This window comes from Sinohyriopsis cumingii, chromosome 3, assembly GCF_028554795.1.
Source record: "Sinohyriopsis cumingii isolate HCF-2022 chromosome 3, ASM2855479v2, whole genome shotgun sequence".
Taxonomy (NCBI): domain Eukaryota; kingdom Metazoa; phylum Mollusca; class Bivalvia; order Unionida; family Unionidae; genus Sinohyriopsis; species Sinohyriopsis cumingii.
The window spans coordinates 43,583,731-43,608,753 of record NC_142963.1 but is presented as its reverse complement, the minus strand read 5'-3'; the positions used below and the strand labels follow the sequence as shown (position 1 = coordinate 43,608,753).

At 34.0% G+C, this 25,023-nt stretch overlaps 1 protein-coding gene across 1 annotated transcript in view; it reads right to left on the bottom strand.

Moving 5' to 3' along the window:
• Nucleotides 1-25,023, bottom strand: part of LOC149802771 (uncharacterized) — a 308,654-nt gene that overhangs the window by 192,728 nt on the left and 90,903 nt on the right. Inside the window, exons 30-35 of the mRNA XM_089953831.1 lie at nt 24,524-24,779; nt 23,824-23,982; nt 17,060-17,233; nt 13,432-13,590; nt 10,964-11,119; nt 9,097-9,273 (exon numbers count right to left, since the gene is read on the bottom strand). Of these exons, the coding sequence (XP_089809957.1) occupies nt 9,097-9,273; nt 10,964-11,119; nt 13,432-13,590; nt 17,060-17,233; nt 23,824-23,982; nt 24,524-24,779 (1,081 nt within the window). The remainder of the gene's footprint in view (nt 1-9,096; nt 9,274-10,963; nt 11,120-13,431; nt 13,591-17,059; nt 17,234-23,823; nt 23,983-24,523; nt 24,780-25,023) is intronic.

The following is a 25,023-nucleotide window of genomic DNA, read 5'->3' as shown; positions in this document are numbered from 1 at the left end:
TAAATAATAACTGATTCAGTTTGTTGCATGTCATAGGCTTTCATAACATTTATCAAACAGGAAATGGGAATAGAGGGGACACTGAGACCAAAAAGGAAATTTTTAAGTAAATTATGTTCCTCCAAAAATACTTACCTGATCACACTAATATTAGGAAATTACTCTCTGCTACCTCTGAATCCAGCCCTCCCTGAAAGACCAAAAATATTTTCCCATCCATATATAATACAGATGATAAGAAGTCACTCTTAGAGATTAACCCTACTTGTTCCTGCTAGGTGACAACTCGTATTCTGGATGTTTACTAGTGTAAGCTTGAACTAAACCTGCAACAGGATGCTCACATTTACATGGAAGGGTGTGAAGGATTTCTGTTGTTGTTTTGGTTTGTAATGCCATTTGTCATTGCATGATAAGCTATACATGGTGGCCAGTATAACTGTTGGAGGTAAATTTCTGCTATATATGAAGATTGTGGTAAAATCCTGCTGGATGGATGTTCATCATCTACATTAATGTTCACTGAGGCCTTGACCTTATGTGCAGTATTAACTGCAAATGCCGGACTGCATTCCGATGAAGGCAAAATTCTGTACATCTCTTTGATTGCCATCTTAAAACTGAACTCCATCCTTTCCATGGTTGGATCATAAATGTTCATGGAAGTCCCTATCAATCCTCACCTCCGTAACACCCAAAATGTTGTATTCCTCCTGTACACTCTGTGTTCTGGAGTAGAGCATTATGTATGGCAGTGATAATGCCAAATCACCAATGCATACAAATAGCTCTACCTGTTGGATATGCTAATGCGGCCAGCCAAATGATGTCCAGCATGGACTGTGGTCCATCTGGGGAATGCTGGTCTAGCATGGTTGGTTGGGACAGGCAGATGGCTCCAATTGTGATAAGGAATACCATGTACTGGTATCATGGATATGCTCAGTTTTGGTCATTCAGGGCAGTAGGTGAGTGCATGACGTCATCGCTTTAGGAACTATCAAGCCATGTGCATTTCACCAGCATGGATGGTTGGCAGCTGGGACAGTGCACAGTGAATGATATACAACTTGAAGGCCCATCCCGCCAACAAAGCCAGAAGGTGACCTTGAACACTGGCTTCAATGTTACTAACTCCATGTACAAGTGGAGATATGAACTTATGTCTAATGAGCTGCCAAATTGTATTTACAATGGATCTAGTTTTGTCCAATTTGCTCATTGCTGTATTATACATGGAATATGGCTTCAGCAGAATCACTTGGTAAGTCTTTGACAGGATGTGAAGTAATCATCGCTATAGGCACTGTTGTAAATATCTTCACTGGAGGTAGGGCTGAATCTCTATAACCCTTATAATGATTCCACATTTGGGTGAATATTTAATACTTTGTGTTCAGAAGTTTTAGAACATGTCACTTTCTGTAACGGCCCTTCAAATGCATTTTCAAAATGTTGAACCAAATATCTTCTTCCTACAATGCACACATTCTACAGGTGTATGAGAACATTAGGTTGTCCTCCATGACTTTAAAGCATTAGGACTTGACTGACATTTCTGTGCTGAAGAAGACAAGAATAAAAGTGAATTCAATGGTTCCCCCCTTTGAATGGCTCTCCCAGACCAGCAGCCACCTGCATATTACACCAGAGTCACTTCCCACCAACAAGTCTGCATTCCAAAATACCCCTCTAGGGAGCCACACCTATAACATGACCAGCAGCCAGCATATTAGTGCAGAATAATGTCAAAATTACCCTTCACAAGTGGCCATATTATTTCCAACATGCTGATTAAGTACCCAACTTTAATCCATGCAAATGGGTAAATAATTCAATTATCCTTTGCACTATTTGATCTACATATATCAAGTTTTGTCACTTTGATAATTGCCAGGTATTATCCTAATTGTAGAGATTACAATAGCAAACAGCTGATAAACTCAGTATGGATCAAGACAAGCGTGAAAATGATGTTAGTCTTTATTACCTCCCTTTGATGTTGGGTTTTTCACTTTGACCATAATTGGCAATTATTACTGTCAATAATTATGAAAATTACAAAAGCTAATAGCCGTGAAGCAGTGTAGTTTTAAGCACAAATCTGTGAGATACAAACATAATATGATAACTTTCTGGGTTACTTCCACATAGAGAAAAGCAAAATAAACTCAGCAGGATACCAGACTATCACCAAGAAATCAAAAGACATGATCACTTCCTCTACAAACACAGGGCATTTGCTTCAATGCTAAAAATCAATACTTATACAGTTGGCAACAAATGAGTAAATTGTTGCAAAAAGTTCAACAGGTTGTCAAGGAAAAGAAAATTCTTAAATTTATAAGAAAAAGTAAATTTAAATAATTAAAATCAGTGAAAAGATATATTGCCTGAGGATCCTTGGCAAAAAAAAGTGATGTCCAAAAGACTAATGAAAATTAATGCTGTACATGATAAGGAAAATATTCTGCACAAGTGAAAAAATGGAATGGATAGAGAAAGAAAGACTGTTATAGCCTGGAGATGCTTGTATCATAATTTAAACAACAGGTTTTTCAAATAGTTTTGCACTGTGCATTCCAAGAACATTGCATCTGCAGGATGTAAGATTCAAGAAAAGGAAATAAATGTTATCAGTTAAAATGAGACATGACAACTTTACTGCAACTGAAATTATTGCGGAAGTGTAAGTTCTTCTGGTGAGAAATTTGAGATCAACAGTAATTGGAAACTCAAGGACCCCAAGGATCTTTAAGGGATATGACAGTAAAATACATTTTGAGACTGACATATGAGGCAAATAGAAAAGCATGAATGACAGATAAGTGAGTGATTAATTTTTAAAAAATCATGAGATGAAAGTTGTTATCTATATTTATACTGAGTGCTTAATTTTTGTCCATGATTGTATATTGTACTTTAAGATAATGGTAATTTGTAAGCAACATGCTTACATATCTACTTTTTGTCCATGATTGTATATTGTAAATAAGATGCTGACATGTGGCTTTTTGAGATCAGAATATTCTAGAAACAATCTTGTTTACAATTTGATGGAATTTTCCAACTTGAAATGACTCACATCTAGGGAATTACAGAATATTATATCATGTCTTTGATCAAGTGAAACATGTTTAAATAGAGACTTTGTAAATAAATTAATTCATTCCACTTTCATATCAGTCTTTGGGAATCAAGGATCAAGGTTTGCAGTTGTGTTAAGATATTATATCAGATGAATTATTTTAAATCATTCACTGAAATTACTAAAGTGTTCAATGACTGGATTAACATATTTTTTAGTATTCTTAAGAAGTCATTCAAAGACATTCTGGATTGCATCATTGTGATACAACAGGACATTCTGGTCTATTGGAATTCATACTGAACATTGTATACTTTGGGACTTATGATAGAAGATTTAGGATTATTTGGGACTGAATCACAATACTATCTTTTTAATCTTCACTTTGTATTCTAGGGAAGTAAAAAGTATATTTTTTGTTATATGCTACTACTGAATTTACCTATTATAACCGTCTTAGTCAACAGTCAGACCTAGTGTTCATGTTTTGTTTGTGAATGGCATACTTCTGCACCTATTACTTTTTTGGCTGACATAGGACTAATTATGGTCTAGTAGATCAGGTTCTGTGGGCTTAATGCTATTTATCAGCACATTATAGGCTAGATATGGTGGCCAGTAGAGGATAGAGGAAGAACCCCAGGAAGAATCACTAACTCAGGTGAAGCTACTGGTAAGCTTTCTTGCATACCCACATTGGCCAAGCCAAGACTTAAATCCATGCAGACAGAAGTGAGATGTCAATGATCTGTAAAGGCAAGTGCTTAAAACCACCTGTCCACCTGGGGTCGCTCTAAGGGAAAAAGTGTTGGATTTATATTCATAAAGGTGGATGTTTGGATCTCACATGGGACCTAAATATTTCTTGTGATAAATTTATCATTGTGTGTTTGTTGCAAGAACCCATTTTATCAGAGCTTAATGTTCTGATATGCTTTTGATAAAATAAACTTTGGTCTTACAATGCACATGGCACAAGGGTGTTAGTTATGTAATTTTGCAATAGCTCAAATGTCATTTTGATAGCTGCTATTAATTGGTTACAAAACATTTTCAGTGCTTCTCAATCATTCCATGCACATCAGACATATAATAACAACAATCAACACTCTGCTCAAATTACACAATAAAATACCTTTCACTACTGATTTATAGCACTGTACTAATTCACATTACATTTGAACCTAATACTGATAATGCTTAAGTGTTGATTCATTTTATTTTGACATTTTATTGGTAGGTCAATAATGATCAAATTGAAAGGTTCTGATGATAAAGAATATGTTTATATGATATAACTGAATGTGCAGAAATGATGAGACATACACTAATGTTTTTATTTTATTTATTATTTAGATCACATATAGCCAAAATACACTGTGTTATGTGGAGATATGCATAAATATCAATAAAACTGATGTTAAGAAATTTTGCTGCTTTTCTCTACTTGCTACAAATAAAAGGCATTATTGTTTTGAAAGTGTGTGAAATTCCAGTGAAGTATTGTTTTGAAAGTGTGCGGAATTCCAGTGAAGCATTGTTTTGGAAGTGTGTGGAATTCCAGTGAAGTATAATGTTTTGAAAGTGTGTGGAATTCCAGTGAAGTATTGTTTTGAAAGTGTGTGGAATTCCAGTGAACCAGTACGAAATAATTAGGCAGATTCCACCTGGAACTTAAGCAGACTCCAGGCGGAATCTGCCTAAAATGTTAAAAATCTGGTTAATACAAAGGCGGACATGGAAAATTTGAAAAGTCAAAGATGAATCTATCTAAGAGTCCATCTAACTCTAAGATGGACTTTTGTCAAATTCCTGGTATAAATACAACTTTAGGCATAATTTTGGACTTGGTTGATTTTCCACCCACCATCTAGGTGGAATTAGGAACTTAGTCACTGGCATCTATTATATGAAAGGAGGTTAATCTGGACTTAGTTTATTTTCTAACCAACATCTAGGCGGAATGAAGAACTTAGTCATTTACATCAGTTAAAGAAGCCATAATTAGGACTTGGCTTTTGTGTGTCTGTAAAGTTAAATGACCAAAAATATAGTGATATTTTGTGATTGTAATATCACTGACAGTTCAATAAAAATATCAATAAGACATAATAAAATGTATTGTTTCTGGTACAATTTGAATGATTTTCAGCAGCATTTATATTTCCTGTTTCTGATAGCTGTAAATTTTTATTGTTTATTTTGGGCACAATTTATAACTTCTTTCCACAGCTTTTCTTGTTAAATTTCTTTTTCAAATTTGTTGTTGTTGTTGTTGTATTTTTATTTAACTTCAATTGGATTTAACTGCCCTCAAACAAGTTTTCATCTTGTTTTCTGTTTTAAAACATAATTTTGCTTTTCTCCTGATCTGAATTTCCTCGATATGGACCCATTTTTTAATATCGTCTCTGGAACTCTTTTTTAAATACTGCTCTATCCAGTCCCATTCCACAACGAGCTTTCAAGTAAGTATTTGTTCCATTTATTGTTTAACAGAGGATCATTGTATAAAGCTTTCTGATTGTCAACATTTTGTAATTGCCCAATGAATCATTGCGTAACAGAAACTGATGGGAAAGAGCATGTTTACTAAACATGGCGATTTGAATTTTCGAGCGGGACAAGAGATTGAATAACCATTTGAAAAATGTGCGGCAATGAGAATACCCTGAACGCAAATTTGATGGGAACATAACTGGTCAATCTGTATGAAAACTGAACGCCAGACAAGCATTTTGCTTTTTGTGCCATAAAGAGCTTTACAGTAGTGGCTAACGTGCTAAATAGGACAAGGAATTGAATCGGGACGATTTCGAAGTAATATACAACTCCAAACTGATTAACTTCAGAATTTAAGGAGGGACAATGTGTAGATCACTGGTGGGAATTGTTGCCAGATATCCATGTCTATCAAAGATAGTCATATCTTTGTGGAATTTTCTTGGCGAAAAGTAGAATCTACTTTCAATCTCATGAGGCATTATTGTGCATATTATCAAAATATTCTTGGTGTGTTGGAATTCAGTGTAAAATAAGAGTTATTATATCATGATAAACGTTTGTCGCGGCTGCTATTGGAACAAGGACTAACTCAAGAAACCACAACAGCATCATAGTTTGTGCAATCAAAAATCCAGTCTACAGTACAAGTGACATAAGGCAGGCTCCTAGCTTTTCTTCTTCTCATAAACAAATTGTCTCAAATGGATGCTTTTCTGTAATTTTGCATTATTTTCACAGCTGAATTTTTCTATGCAGATTAATATTTTATATTTTATATATGTTAAATGTGTTCACAGATGCCTTTGCATATGTTCCAGGCTTGGTACTTTGATTTTTAAAACCAATTAATTATTTAGTGTCAGATACTTCATATCATGTTGTATATACTGTATATGTTGTACATCACAGATAGAAGGCCTCAAGGTAGATTAGTTATGTAACTAATTGAATTACCTTCTCTAAATAAAGTCATTATTATTATTATTGTTTTTATTAGTATTAACTCCCGTTTCTCTTGCCTTGGATGTCATATAATTACAACATCAGTATAATTGTTTTCATGCACACTTAAATATCACTTTGGTTAATAAAGTCCTGTTAATTCATATCCATTATTTCTTTGAAACCTGCTGAAATGTCTGAAACACTAAAAAAAACTTCAGTAAAATACTATATAATTATTAAAATTCTAGTGAAATCTTACAAAAGTTTTAGTCAATTTATTTGTGAAACCTCACAAATATTTCAAAGAAATTTGAGTGAGACCTCAACATAATTTCATTGAAAGTTTTGGTCAAAATATGTGTGAAATCTCACCAAACTTTAAAGTGAAATGAATATTACTAAGTGATGCCATGTTGGATTAAATTTGGTATGCAAGAAAGAAAATGGCATTGCCCCTTAGGACAAGTAAAACCTAAATCTTATTTGATAATGTCTGTCAAAATAAAATGTATGATCCATTTTAAATATTACTGTGAATATTTATCATTGATTCCCAAAAATATCTAAAAATCATTAGGTAGTTTAATACATAATAGAAATCTGAAGTATATTTTTTATGGTTTAGGCAGAAAATGCTTTAAAAAACCCGTCTGAAATCTGCCTTGACATTTTCATTATTGGATGGGGTTTCTGCAGGTATTTCCATGTAATTAGGCAGAAATAAAGATTCCACCTAGTAACAGTAATTTCAAGCAATATTCCACCCTGAATCTGCCTAAAAGTGATAATAAGGGGAATCTAGGCTAAATAAGCGGAATAAACAGATTCTGCTTAGTAGACGGAATAAACAAATTCCACCTAGTAGGTGGAATAAACTAATTCCGCCTAGTAGGTGGAATAAACAAATTCCACCTAGTAGTAGACAGACTAATTTGCATATTTCAGGCTGTATTCCACCCTGAATCTGCCCTGAACCCACCTACAATTTATAATAAGTGGAATCTAGGCTTTAACCGATTCAGCCCCGATCCCGTCTGTAGGCGTGATGAGGCTGTACCCTACTTCAAAGCCCTGCAGCATCAAGGCCATTTAAGATAGACCAACGTGGATGGTATTAAAAAATAGCAGACAGATATAGCTCTAAAATGATATCAAATAATCTGGAAGTTCTAGTTGCACTACAAAATACAGTTAGAAAAAGCTCATTTTTTGGACCCGTTTTTTTTTCACCCAAAACTCGCTCGAGATCGGAATGTGATTTTGTGTCCAGATTTTAGACCTTTTGGCCTCAGATCTAAGGCATACCAGTCTTAACTGCACACAGACAGGTCTATTAAGCAAAAAAAAAAAAAAAAAAAAAGAAAAATAAATAATAAAAAAAATCCGAAATAGCACCCCAAATCTTGTTCCTACGCACATTTCAGGCAAAAACGACAAAAACCTCTGGGGCCGAATGAGTTAAGTGAAATCCACTTCAAATTCCACCTGTAATCTGGTTAAAGTCAGGGTGGAAGTATTCATACAGGAAGCATTGTTTTGAAAGTGTGTGGAATTCCAGTGAAGTATTGTTTTGAAAGTGTGTGGAATTCCAGTGAAGTATTGTTTTGAAAGTGTGTGGAATTCCAGTGAAGCATTCTAGGATGAGGAAAGTGACTATGAGAATGACAAAACCTGTGAAGATCAAATAAAATAATCAAACAGTGCATTATATTACAAACTGTGTAATTGCATTTCACAATGGAATATGACCTTGCTACAAATAATGTTAAAACTGTGGACATAACTGTTAGAACTACTGTATTGTGTTGTGTTAAAAGTGTTCAATGATGATGTGATCTGAGCCATTATTATAAGAGAATTGTAAATACATATTGATCAGTATTTATAATATTCTTTTTTAAAATGTTGCTAGCAAAAGTGTATATCACACTGATTCCACAACATGCATGGGATATTTAAATGAAAATATTGAATTAGTCTGTTTCTTATTAATGTGTTATTACTTCTATGTGTGATCCCCTCCAGAAAAATACACTTTCTTGCTGCAAAAAGGGTGCCCATGTAAGAGGCAGACCATTGTACAACAAATAGACAAAGTGCTCAAATAGTTTCATATAAGTAAAAGGTGCTTAATAAAGTGCAGTTTAATGGTGCGAGACAAATACACTGGTGAAACTACGAGTGTTAATGATCAGTATCACATTGCCAATAATGACCCGGAAAAAAATGCATTCATATGAAGAAAAAAAAATCACCAGCAAAGAGAGATGCTGTTTACATCATGTATAATGACCCAATGAAAACAATGTTGGGTGGTCAAAGCTGATTATAATCTGGCAAACACCTAGCAGGAGCAGTGGCAGTTAATTTGAAAGAGTTACTTCCCTTTGTTCACATGATGCATAGCTGAAAAGATTGATGCTTTTCTTTGTCTTTTAGGGTGGATTGCATTGGGAGACTGCAGAGAGGACATTTCTGATGCTAGTACTAATAGGATTGGGCAATGTATTTGATGGATAAATAAAAACTAAAGATGCCAGATAAAGAATGATACATACCAGCATCCTTACAATCGGTGAGATTTGTCCTTCCAATACCATCTGTATATTGACCATTAGCACACTCTATACAAAAGGTCTGGCCTGGGCTCGGCTGATAATGATGCAGTGGACATGTTCGGCATGTGACACTATTTCCATATCCATTGTATGAGAAGTAGCCTGCAGGGCATTGGGCTTGTTAAATGGAAGAAAAAAATTATATTTATTGTTTGGCTCTGCCAGAAGAAAATAAATGAATAAATAACTTTTTTTTCTCCAGTGCTAGGTTCAGTCTGCAAGTCAGCCATTTATCATTTATAAGAATCTCTGAAATAATTCAACTGTTAATAAGTTTATACAAATTTTGTGTAAAACAATGCACAAGAATAAATAACCACCACAGATGTTGAAGATTTTGCATTGTGGTGAAACATATGGAACAAGGAATAAAAACAAACATTTCTGATAAACACACAGGAATTCACAAAATACAAGCATAACAAAAAAAAACAACAGTCCGCTGGAAGGACATGTACTTGACTGGTCAAAAACAATGTCCAGGAATTTACAATAAGACAATTTATACTTTTTAAACCCTGAATGTTGCTACCATCCTTGATTATTCTGTGCAATATCAAGCTATTCAAATCAGCTGCTGTGACAGCCATACTGGATATAAGATTGACCCCATTTTCATCTAGGATTAGAAGCCGTTTGGTTAACACCCATGTCAATAAAACCAACCACTCAGTAGAAATAACAAATTAATTTAGATTTTCAGATTATCAAATGTCCACCATGGCATCCATATTCGGGTTTGATCAGCACTGCTTTAATTTAGATATCATAAGGAATCTCCTGGTGGAATCCCCATATTTATTAAAAATTCCCTCTGATGAGTAGTGATAACAAGATTATCAAGGTTCTGGTTGTATTGGATTCTGAATGGCAACATTTTCATTGATATTCAGCTTGATATTACAGGAAGTCATTTGGAAAATCTCCATATCAATATGACCAATGATCTAGGAGGAGTATTGACTAAGATTTTCAATATCTTATAGTCGACATCTTGATGGTCAGGTCAGCCATATCTTCATTTGGAACCATCTAGACATCATAAAAAGTACTTCTGATAACTCCATGTTGATATAATTTTCCATTCAGAAAGATTAGCATTAAAAAGATTTTTAATATGGCTGCCTTGGTGGCTATACTGGACATCAGACTGCACCATTTTCATTAATTAACAATTGGATGTTATGAGTCTTTCAGTGAGAACACCATATTGATATGGCTATTCATTCAGGATGAACAGTAACAGTGAGGTATTCAAAATGGATGCTGAGCAGCCATATTAGACATAAGATCAACACTATTGTCATTTAGGACCAACCAGACATCATAAAAGCCATGTCTGCATTTATAGTAGTTCAAATAACAATAATTTAACAGGAAACTAACTATTCCAAATTTGTTTCCATGGATGTGACTTTCATAATCCATGCCACCAGTGAGAGCTGAGTGCACAAGTCAATCATTAGACTTGTTTTTTGTATCTGTAAACCACATGTATAGTTGGAAACTTAATGTACAAGCAGTCTCACAGTAAAATAGGGAATATACTTTGAATTAAATTGTAGACTTTTTTCTGGCACAGAATGTAGTATATACTTGTAATAAGAAAGCTTATATGTCATCTTATAGTTACTACATTATGATTCTTAGGGTCATCTGCTGGAAACCAGTTAACAAGTTTCACTTGCTATTGGTCAATGCAACCATTTTGCCTTAAAAGTGGAATATTGTTGTGGTAGAATCAAGATAAAAGGCAAATATATGTTATACATTTATAGTTATCATCAGGATAGATCAGGTTACTTACAAAGACATGGCTGAGAACTTATGGCTCCTGTATTCAATGTAATTCCTCCATTTGGACAGGGAGAACAGTATGTGCTATTGATCCAGTAGGTGCTTCTAGGACATTGCCGGCATGGAGGCACTCCACTGTCTGAGATAAAACCTCCACTGCACATAGCTGTGAGACAAAAAATATGCACTTCTGCTTCTGAATCTCATTTTAAAAAAAGACACAAATGAAAGTGTAATATGATATCTAATTTTCAAAAACAACATAAGAAAAGAGACATCATTAACATCACTAGATTGTCAGTGCAATAATAAAATGTAGGGAACAATGAGATTATTCACTGACAACTGGACAGTGGAATTGTACCTATTCAAATATAAAATTCTTTTCAATTATTTTCTTTTCAAACTGGCATTGTATTGCTTTGAAGATTTTTAATGATTTTAAAATCAGAATCAAATTATGTCCCTTTATGTTATCACAGGGGCCCCGAGTGTCCTAGTGGTCTAAAGCAATTTCTGTTATAGATCACTGCCATCTCACCTTTGTCTGCATGACTTCGAGTCTCAGAATCGGCCAATGTAGGTATGTGAGAAAGTTTTCCAGTAGCTTCTCATGGGTCGGTGGTTCTTTCTGGGGTTTTCCCAGGTTCTTCCTCCACCATTAATACTGGCCGCCATGCATAGCCTATCATGTGCTGAAAAATGGCGTTAAACCATACAATAACATCATACCCACAATTCTTCATCATTAAACAGACACATGAATTTTCTGATGAAGTCTAAATTTTCTTTCAAGGGCTTTACTAAAACAGAATTATCATGCTGTCAGATGCCAATATAAGAAATACATATGCTCCATACTATCATTATAATTTAATTTCAAGTATTATTCATTTCATTGATAAAGCCCATTAATGATAAGATTCAATCCATTGATTATAATTTATTTATATTCCTGTGCTGTGCTACTGCAATAATATACTGAAGTGATTTAATATTGATAGAAATAGGCAGTAACTCTATCAAAATTGGATCTGAAAAGATTAAACATCTAATATAACATCTACAAGTAACAGGGAATGTATGTACCAAATGGCATTCAGTTATGTGTAAGGTTTCAAGCCTATTCAGGTTACATGTGTGAATGGATGGACTTATGGAAAAAGGCAAGTATTGTAGGGATCCTGCATCTCAAAGCTGGACCCTATGTTTTCATATCACTGACCATGGGGTCAATGTTTAACGCTACAGGTATGGACAAGTTATCCAACTGTATCTACAAAATTATTAGCAAAGAGCAACTCCATGAAGCAGAGGCTTGATAATTCTCAAAGTATTTTTCTGGAAAAATGGTCCATTCCTGGTCCACATTTATACATATATTTTACTTAACTGGGTTAAAAATGAGTTTTATGGATTTTCATTCATTCTTGGAGGATGGGTGGGCGTGAAAATTGGGTAAAATAACATAATAAATAACTGTCATGTAAATAATTTATTACCTGTTTCTCCATTTCATATATATATATATATATATATATATATATATATATATATATATATATATATATATATATATTGATTGGCAGTAATTGTCTTATCTTATGACCTCATGACCCATCCCAAGCCACAAAGGTATGGAGCTGGAGACAAAATACATGCTGCACGACTTAATAATGGGTGAAAAATAGAGCCCCATTTTGCAAATATTCATCTAAAACTGTAGGATGGGATAGTGATAGTAAGACAGAGTCAATCACAGTGTCTCCAAAACTCTTGAAAAAGCATAGCATTGTTTCAGCCTGGTTTGAGAAAAATGGGCCAATCTAAAAACTGCACCAATGGTATGATCATAATGGGCTAATAGCCCATTTCCATTTTATCTGCATCAAATCTGATATAAATAACCATCTTTGCTTTATACTTCTCATTCATAATGCCTCTACATATACTCTAACAGAGGGAGAAAAACAATTTTCTGTCCCTCCAACATTATGTCACCACTTAAGTGTATTAAATCTTGTTTTTAGCAGAACTTGGTGTATATATTGTGCAAATCCAGCAGGAGATGAATGGAACTGCAGTTCAAAATATGGCACATTTCTCCTGCTGGGCTGACAGAAAATGGCATGTAAGGGTCAACAAGTGGCACTACAGTAAAAGATTCCTTTGGTAATATGCAGGAATAAAACCACATTTTTGTCTTTCTTGTTTGGATGGAGTTCTCTAAAAGTTATTGGCAAGACCTGCATGACAAAACTAGGAGAGTACTGATAATAAAAATGATGGTCCATTACATCTGAAATAAAATGGCTATAATAAGCAGTCTTAGTGACTCTAGCTTATCCAAAACTTATGAAATGCAACATGTTTTGTAACATTTTTAAAACAAATGATAATCAAAATATTAACCAAAGAAAAAAATATTATTTTCAAAATCTGAAGTAATCATAAATTCTGAGTAAAATCCGTCCTTACCAACACAAGCTGTAATATTGTTAGAGCCCATAGCATATGTGGAAAACATAGGACTACAGGAAATGCAGGAACCGGACCCCTCATTGTTCTGGTATGTCCCTCTGGGGCACAAAGAGCAAACGCCTGGGATGGACTGATAAGTGCCCATAGGACAACGCACTGAAAATGATATAAATAAAGAGTGTAATACTGTAGGCCAGCAGTAATTGATATGCATTTTGTAATTACAACAATAAATTCTTTTCCAATTCATCCAACTCAAAACATTGTTGCTTAAAAAAACAAATGGACTGGCCTCAACAAAAAATTTAGAAAATAGTTAAAATACAAGACCTACATGATAGTTTTGTCCCTGGCCTTTGAAAGTCATGCACCTGAGAAACATAGACTTTGCAAAAAATGTGAATGACTTAGTCTCAAACAACATAAAATCATGAAATACTTTAAGTAGACAACACACATCCTGCTAGTGAATGGTGCTTATTCTTTTTGGATTAGCTGTGTTTGGAAACAGATGTGATTATTTCAACCATCTTTGGATTGTAGAATTGCTAAAACCATATTGCACACAGTATGATGTTATTCAGTCACTAATTTGTATGCACAACAGGTGCTTTAAACTGAGGATGATTTATTTAATTAACAAAAATGACTTGACAATACTCAATGCACACAAAAACAACTTGATATTACTCATTGCACACAAAAACGACTTGACATTACTCAATGCACACAAAAATGACTTGACATTACTCAATGCACACAAAACTGACTTGACATTACTCATTGCACACAAAATGACTTGACATTACTCATTGCACACAAAAATGACTTGACATTACTCATTGCACACAAAAACAACTTGACATTACTCAATGTACACAAAAATGACTGACATTACTCAGTGCACACAAAACTGACTTGACATTACTCATTGCACACAAAATGACTTGACATTACTCATTGCACACAAAAATGACTTGACATTACTCATTGCACACAAAAATAACTTGACATTACTCATTGCACACAAAAATGACTCGACATTACTCATTGCACACAAAAATGACTTGACATTACTCAATATACACAAAAATGACTTGACATTACTCAATACACACAAAAATGACGACATTACTCAATATACACAAAAATGACTTGACATTACTCATTGCACACAGAAATGACTTGACATTACTCATTGCACACAAAAATGACTTGACATTACTCAATACACACAAAAATGACAACATTACTCAATGCACACAAAAATGACTTGACATTACACAATGTACACAAAAATGACTTGACATTACTCAATACACACAAAAATGACTTGACATTACTCAATGCACACAAAAATGACTTGACATTACTCATTGCACACAAAAATGATTGGCATGAGGTTATTCAGTCACTAATTTGTATGCACAACAGGTGCTTTAAACTAAGGATGATTTATTTAACAAAAATGACTTGACAATACTCAATGCACACAAAAACGACTTGACATTACTCAATGCACACAAAAATGATTTGACATTACTCATTGCACACAAAATGACTTGACATTACTCAATGCACACAAAATAACTTGACATTACTCAATGTACACAGAAATGACTTGACATTACTCAATGTACACAGAAATGAATTGACATTACTCATTGCACACAAAAAAGACTTGACATTACTCAATGCACACACAAAGGAACTGACTCAGTCAACCTTTTTTAGAATGTTCTTAATTTTTTACATGCTTCAAAGTGGTAAACATGTAAATTTAGTGCTTAATTACAAAAGAATAAAATTCTTAACATTCAAAATGTGTTAGCCTCAAGTGCAACCAGAATTTCATCACACAACTGTGTCTTGGCAAGTGACAGATTTTTCATCAATCTGAATCACTTTAGTTTTAATGACATTGCAGATGTAGATTAGAAATGAAAATTGATAAGTATATTTGTTAAAGGTGAGTTTTACATCACTGTTAATGTAACTTGTAAGATCTGATCTATCAAATGTAGGGCATATGGATTGAAAGAAAACAACATGAAGCTCAGTATTATAATTTCTTCCTTTTAAAGACATTGTTATTCCATACAGTTAAATTGCAACAATGACACAAATGCATGTATTCATATCAAATTCTTGCTATATCATGGTTCAGCACATAGTATGGTTGGTATTGATGGACCCCAAGTACCATGTTATAATGAAGGAAAGCTCTATTTGCATGTAATGGTCAGTTTAAAAAAGTTGAAATAAAAGTTTTTGTCATGTCCTAATCTTCTTATATCATGTAATGTGTTCATTTTCTAGATATCAGACAAAAAAATGTTTTGTTTCTTTCTCTCCTCCCTCATGGGCCCTGGGTAGTCAAGTTGTCTAAGGCATTCATCTTTACAAATTAAAGACATTTCACCTATGTCCATATAGGTTCAAGTCATGGGCTCAGCTAACATGGGTATATGAGAAACAGTTCCAGTAGATTCCTGTGGGTTGGTGTTTCTTCCTGGGTTTATCCCAGGTTATTCCTCCACTAGATAAGCTGGCCACCATGTACAGCAGATCATTGCTTAAAAATGTCATTAAGCTCACAAAAGCACAACTTTTATGGTGCCTCTTATTTTGGTTATGTATGCGTATGTTTACATCATCATGCACCTAAAAGACAGGTTTAAAGCAAGCAACTGCATTAAGGCAATCTGTAAAGAAGTTTTGAAAACATCAAACATCTGAATACTGGAAGTTAGTACAGCCACATATGCCAGGACTGCTAAAATGGTTATCAGGTTATCAATATTTAAATGTATGTTCCAAGCTATTATAGAAACAAATTAACCAACAAGCAATAACACAAACATATTCAAACAGCTTTAAACACTGTAATTTTTAGTTGGGGTAGTGGCACCTGGAAAATACAATTAAGAAAAACACTAAATGATCCCTTTTGACTTGCTATATCACCAAGTGATTCTCCAACATGTTAGCATCAATAAATTATAATTTATCATCATTTAAGCTATCAATGCAATTGGTGTATTCACTCAATATATGATACTCTATGCACTGGCTATGAAGCTGAGATACACTGAACATGTACTTATCTAAACTTGCAACAAGTTTTCTAAAAATATATTTAAACAAGCAGGCTCACATTAGAAATTATTTTACAATTTTCATAAAAAATAATGCATTAGACATGAACCCAAACCAAATGTTTTTAATTATGTAACTGACTGACCTGTTTACCTACCTGTCTATCAATGGACCTAGTTCAAAGACCTGTTTTAAATCCTAAACATTGCTATAACATCAATTTTGGAAAAGTGTTCATGACAAGATGAGGCTGGAGTACCTTACATACAAAATTGTATTGACACAATCATTTTAAAATAATTAAGTACTATGGCTGAGAAAGCAAAGCCAGCATTAACACTTGATACATTTTCAAATGCAAGACTGATGCACCACTGAACTCAATGTGATACCTTGCATGCTGATGCTAACATAGTGGTCATTACTTTGTGATTTGCTTTCAAATGCAAAATAAAAAAATACACTAATTTCTGGTTAATTCGATGAATGAGGCAAATTTCCACAGACAATAAATGAAAAGACTTACACTGTAAATTGCTCTGTGAAATACAAAGGGAAGGTCCAGTTGCAGCTGATTGATAAGTGATGTAACCAGATTGACATGGTTCACAATATGTACGGTTGATGTAGTAGTAGTTCCTTGGGCATTCATTGCAGGGACCAAATCCACTGGATGATGTAAGTCCCACACTACATTCACCTAGCAAGGTATATAGAAACATTGTAACTTATTTAGTCTAGACTTACACCCTCCCCAAATAACCCCAAAACGTATGTATGTATGTTTCAGCATTAAATGGCATGTCAGTACAATAATGGCTATATGGTGCTAATTAGAAGCAAATTCTATAAACTTTAGAGGAAACAGAATTCCAATTTCATAAAACACTTTAGAAAGATAAACCCTTCCTAATAATGCAAACATGAAGTATTAAAAGTTAAAGATAAATGGTAAAAGCTGTTAGTATTCTCTAAAAATAAAAATCCTTTAAGATATATAGTCAAAATTTGTTATGTAAATTGCTTAATAGAGTTCACACAAAAAACTTTCATCTCTCTGATTAAATATATTTCTGTGAAAGCCATTATTTTTTATCTAATACATAATTAGTTATTTCAGTAATAGCATATTTATGGAATATCCAAAAGACACGAAGTGCAAATACAATATTTTTAAAAATGGGAGATAACTCTAAAAGTACTAATTTGACAAAGGCCAAATCGTATACAAGAAAAAAACTGTTATTATGATAAAAATTATTAACCATTTCATCAAGATATCTCAGTTCAAGAGATCCTAACCATTTCATTATGATATCTCAAATGGTTCAAGAGATCCTCACAATTTCATTAAGATATCACAAATGGATCAAAATATCCCAACCATTTCATTATGATATCTCAAATGGATCAAAATATTCTAACCATTTCGTTATCATATCTCAAATGATTCAAGACATCACAACCATTTCATTATGATGTCTCAAACGGTTCATTGAGAGATCCTAACAATTTCATTAAGATATCTGAAATGGTTCAAGAGATCCTAATCGGACAAGAGTATGACTGATTGACTGACACAATTTGCACAAGACGATGGGTTACTCTTAAAATGCTAACACAGTCATCAAACCTACCAATAATGATTTTCACACTTCTACAGGCTAGCTGTGGAACTTATGTTGCATAGCAACTATATATGGTATTCAGAATGCAAACTTTTCTGACCAAGCAACATTGGAATGAAAGTAAGTGATTTTCACCAATTAGTTTACGAACAGCACAAGAAACATAATTATTTTATGCCCTATGTTCAAATTAACAATATGGACTAGATTTCCATCTTCTCTGATCTGACTGCTGATAGAACAGAAGCAGCTCATTAAAAAAATCATTCGTTGTAATGCAAATTTCAAACTTCCTGAATGAATCTGAGGATTTACTCTTATGAAATAATTCCGTACTGCCAAATGTGGATGCTACAGATTAGCCAGACAATCACTGTATCTTGGAGAAGGATGTGCAATCAGACATTTCCCACTAGGTACTCACTTATAAGTTGAGTCAAACTACAAGCAACAAATATCCTGATTTACCATAGCATAACACATCTGCAGATTAGGGTCCATTTTGTTTGTTCTACTGATTAGTCCTAATAAACTTCACAGACCTAGATCTACCAGCACATCATGTGCCAGAAAATCTGGTTCTGTGCAGTTTGCAGTTGGACTCAATTCATAAGGGAGTATATATGGTACACACTTATTTTTTGATGATTTGGAAAAGAAATTCCAAAGGATTGCAATAATTATGAGAAAGTTTACATACTGATACTAAATCTATGAAACATTCTGAAGGATTGCAATAAGTATGAGACAGTTTACACACTGATACTAAATATACGTGACATTCTGAAGGATTGCAATAACTATGAGACAGATTACACACTGATACTAAAACTAGGTGACATTCTGAAAAATTGCAATAACTATGAGACAGATTACACACTGATACTAAAACTAGGTGACATTCTGAAGGATTGCAATAACTATGAGACAGATTACACACTGATACTAAAATTATGTGACATTCTGAAGGATTGCAATAACTATGAGACAGATTACACACTGATACTAAAACTATGTGACATTCTGAAGGATTGCAATAACTATGAGACAGATTACACACTGATACTAAAACTATGTGACATTCTGAAGGATTGCAATAACTATGAGACAGATTACACACTGATACTAAAACTAGGTGACATTCTGAAGGATTGCAATAACTATGAGACAGATTACACACTGATACTAAAACTAGGTGACATTCTGAAGGATTGCAATAACTATGAGACAGATTACACACTGATACTAAAACTATGCGACATTCTGAAGGATTGCAATAACTACGAGACAGATTACACACTGATACTAAAACTATGCGACATTCTGAAGGATTGCAATAACTACGAGACAGATTACACACTGATACTAAAACTATGCGACATTCTGAAGGATTGCAATAACTACGAGACAGATTACACACTGATACTAAAACTATGCGACATTCTGAAGGATTGCAATAACTAAGAGACAGATTACACACTAATACTAAAACTATGCGACATTCTGAAGGATTGCAATAACTATGAGACAGATTACACACTGATACTAAAACTATGTGACATTCTGAAGGATTGCAATAACTATGAGACAGATTACACACTGATACTAAAACTATGTGACATTCTGAAGGATTGCAATAACTATGAGACAGATTACACTGATACTAAAACTATGCGACATTCTGAAGGATTGCAATAACTAAGAGACAGATTACACACTGATACTAAAACTATGCGACATTCTGAAGGATTGCAATAACTATGAGACAGATTACACACTGATACTAAAACTATGTGACATTCTGAAAGATTGCAATAACTATGAGACAGATTACACACTGATACTAAAACTATGTGACATTCTGAAGGATTGCAATAACTATGAGACAGTTTACACACTGATACTAAATATACGTGACATTCTGAAGGATTGCAATAACTATGAGACAGATTACACACTGATACTAAAACTAGGTGACATTCTGAAGGATTGCAATAACTATGAGACAGATTCCACACTGATACTAAAACTAGGTGACATTCTGAAGGATTGCAATAACTATGAGACAGATTACACACTGATACTAAAACTATGCGACATTCTGAAGGATTGCAATAACTATGAGACAGATTACACACTGATACTAAAACTATGCGACATTCTGAAGGATTGCAATAACTACGAGACAGATTACACACTGATACTAAAACTATGCGACATTCTGAAGGATTGCAATAACTATGAGACAGATTACACACTGATACTAAAACTATGCGACATTCTGAAGGATTGCAATAACTAAGAGACAGATTACACACTGATACTAAAACTATGCGACATTCTGAAGGATTGCAATAACTATGAGACAGATTACACACTGATACTAAAACTATGTGACATTCTGAAGGATTGCAATAACTATGAGACAGATTACACACTGATACTAAAACTATGCGACATTCTGAAGGATTGCAATAACTAGGATACAGATTACACACTGATACTAAAACTATGTGACATTCTGAAGGATTGCAATAACTATGAGACAGATTACACACTGATACTAAAACTAGGTGACATTCTGAAGGATTGCAATAACTATGAGACAGATTACACACTGATACTAAAACTAGGTGACATTCTGAAGGATTGCAATAACTATGAGACAGATTACACACTGATACTAAAACTAGGTGACATTCTGAAGGATTGCAATAACTATGAGACAGATTACACACTGATACTAAAACTATGCGACATTCTGAAGGATTGCAATAACTACGAGACAGATTACACACTGATACTAAAACTATGCAACATTCTGAAGGATTGCAATAACTATGAGACAGATTACACACTGATACTAAAACTATGCGACATTCTGAAGGATTGCAATAACTATGAGACAGATTACACACTGATACTAAAACTATGTGACATTCTGAAGGATTGCAATAACTATGAGACAGATTACACACTGATACTAAAACTATGCGACATTCTGAAGGATTGCAATAACTATGAGACAGATTACACACTGATACTAAAACTATGTGATATTCTGAAGGATTGCAATAACTATGAGACAGATTACACACTGATACTAAAACTATGTGACATTCTGAAGGATTGCAATAACTATGAGACAGATTACACACTGATACTAAAACTATGTGACATTCTGAAGGATTGCGATAACTATGAGACAGTTTACACAGTGATACTAAATCTATGTGGCATTCTGAAGGATTGCAATAACGATGCGACAGTTTACATACTGATACTAAAACTATGTGACTGTGACAGATGCTGTGGCAACTTAAAATCTGACTTTACAAAACTGAAATATCACATTTCCACATAACTCAGATAAATACTATATTCCTATACATTCTACATTTTAGTAATCAATCTTGCACTCTGTTCCAGGGAAGCAATTCTTATACTCACAACCAAGATCCAAATCCCCAGTTAATCATTTTACAATACCTGCCCTCAAAAATGGTGTGTGTGTGTGCTTTGGATTTTTAAAAGTAACTTTAACAATTTTTCAGTCATATCGATACAATGTCTGCAGTGTGACCATTTATATTGATGTTTAGCAGACATGTAGCATGATGTCCAACCCAGTCACATTATCCTGACACCAGGCCGACCAATCCTAACAATAAACTCTTAATGCTGAGCGCCAAGCGAGGCAGCTGTTTGTACCATTTTAGTAAGTCTTTAGTATAACTTTCATATGACTCAGCTGGGGTTTGAACCCATTACCTCCTGCATACGAAGTGGATGTTCTAACCACTCAGGACACCTAACTGGTTACTAACAAAAGTGTGTATCATCTTCCATTCTATGATAATTCTAGCATGAACAGTGCCTGGGAAATGAATATGACATATGAAATTTTACCCAGGTCATTATAATGTAAATATGGACCATAATGGCCTACCTATGCATGACTGGGTAGTATTCAACAATATACATCCCTCACCAGGTTTTATGCTTCTAGAAGGATAGCCAGAAAAATTCAAAATGTAGGTCACTGTGACTCTTTCATATATAATTGTGATACTAACAGAGATGTATACAACAATGTAATCACTGTGACTCTTTCATATATAGTTGTGATACTAACAGAGATGTATACAACAATGTAATCACTGTGACTCTTTCATATATAGTTGTGATACTAACAGAGATGTATACAACAATATAATGATTCTACCAAGAATAGTTCAAACACAAAATTTGACCAAAGTTTGTGATGCATGAAGTATGTCTCACAGTGATCTAAGGTTCAGTATGTAGTACTCAAGATGCATCAATCACTAAGTTTCATTATTCCATGTACAACAGTATGTATACAGGGTGCAAGATATCTGAGCTATACACAAAATGTACAACATACATGTATATATGAAGTTAGACCCACTTAGACCCCTCCGCATGGGAAACATGCTATGAAACCCCCTCCAAACTGTTACCTGAGACCAAAGAAGAAAGAATGATTGTGATGCAACCAGGCTGTACATATGTAAAACACACCCACATCATAAGGTTCTTTATCATAACACAAATCCCATTATGAGATTATGAATCCCATTTCCTTAAATGTTAGTAAATTTTATATAAAATACTTCATTATTAGACAGATTTCAAAATATGGCAATACAACCTATGACTCACACTAACAGTGTTAATATGACAGATTTCAAAATATGGCAATACAACCTATGACTCACACTGACAGTGTTAATATGATGGATTTCAAAATATGGCAATAAAACCTATGACTCACACTGACAGTGTTAATATGACAGATTTCAAAATATGGCAAAACAACTTATGACTCACACTGACAGTGTTAATATGACTGGTAGATTTTTGTATATATAAATACTGACGCTGGGTTTACTGGATGCAAAAGACTGTGTGGTCTTGAGATAAATGCCAAAACATAAATTATGCTTGCAGTACATGAACTAAATGACACAGTCGCCTTATATTGTAAAGGTGTGGTACTAACAGAGAAGTATACAGTCATTTAGTTTGATTATTCTGATATGTCCAACATGGCTTAATAGAATAAACTTAAAAGACAAAACTGAATCCACAACAGAGGTTGAAAAATGAACTTGAACACTCAATTACTTGAAACCAAGACCATATAATGTTAATGCCCTAAGCCTCCTCCCCAAAGGGTAGTTAGTGTGAAAACCACTCCAAACTGTTGCCAAGGACCCAGGAATAAAAAATGGTTGAGATCCAGTGAGACTGAAAATGTATATTTGATTTTAAATGTGCAGATACCAATACCAGGGGGAGTACAATAGCTCCCCTGAACTTTACAGCAAGCTACAAAATAATGTAGCATTAAGAAGACTAGATTTGTTTTTAACGTGTCTGCTTCCATTGCAGACAAATAAGTAAAAAGTATTTGTACAACACTGAAAAGTTATTGTAATGACCTTAAAACTATTCAAGTTGTCTATATATTGGAAACCAGTATGCTAGCAAAATTCCAGATATGTTTATTGGTGTTTGTGCAATGCTGCTGACAAGCTTTTCAGGATGGATGCATGTACAAATGTACAGATGGATAGCCATTACAAATTCAGGATGCCCATGCTGCAAGCATTGGAGGAACAACAAATAATACTACCATAGCACTGGTTACTGCTGACAGTGCCCATTGAGCTAGTAGTTTTGAAGTCAGGACATATTTTGCAGGTGGTGCTGTTGATAACATCCTGATACTCTCCAAGGCCACACTTTTCACAGGATCTGACTCCTGTTGTCCTATAACCCTCAGGACAATACACTGCAAAATACAATCACATGTTTCACCATAATGCAAGTCATATAGTTCTAGTATCAATGAAATTTTATGAATTAGCACAGTGATTTATAACATTTTTTTCTGAAATTGCTGACTGGCTATCAGTTTATCATAATCAGGCACAGTAAAATGTATGTGATGGGATTATTTTCCTACTTTTACTTTCCACGCAAAAATTATGAATATTTTTCTTTTTTTTTAAATTCATGAAAATTTGGGATGTGTTCAATATATAATGGATATTTGTTTTAAATGAATGAATAACAGATACATTTCATCAAGCTGGTGAAAAAACTTTAGTATTTTTCACCCATGAGGTGAAATATATTTAATTGTTCACTTGGAGCAATCACATTTTATTTTATTTTCAAAGGTATTGGTTAGCAATATGTATAACAGACTGAAGTAGCAGATTTCTTACTGTATTCCACACTACAGTCCCATAAATCTTATAACAAGAATCCCATATTTGTATCTCATTTTGCATACCCACCCCTAACAAATCAAATATAAATGAACTTACAGCAGTTATTTGGATCAATCTTTGACTGTACAGTTCCCAGTGGGCAGAGAAGATCATTGAAGTGCAGACTGACATTGTAAGTATCAAAATTAGCTTGTAGGCTTGGACATTGGGAAACATCAGAATTGAAGGTGGAAATGCCTAGAATATTTTGAGCCTTCATCGTGTTCTGAACATAAGTTTTACATCCATTTAATGCCCAACTTGGCACAGCACTGCTGGCTGAGTAGATCTGGACTGTGAAATTCACAGATACCTGAAAAAACAGAAGTCTGAATCCAACAAATTGCCAAATAATTGGTCATTTCTTGATTAAACAAAAGTAAATAATGACTAAATAAACCTTTCAAACAATGCAGTTATTTGAACAGAAAACAAAAATTTATCTCTAGTCTGCAATTCTTAAAAAGTTTATTTTCCTTATTTAGGTAAATATAAAATAGTCATAACATTACATGTACAAAGCAAAATAGCAAAAACTTGAATGACATATAAGTACA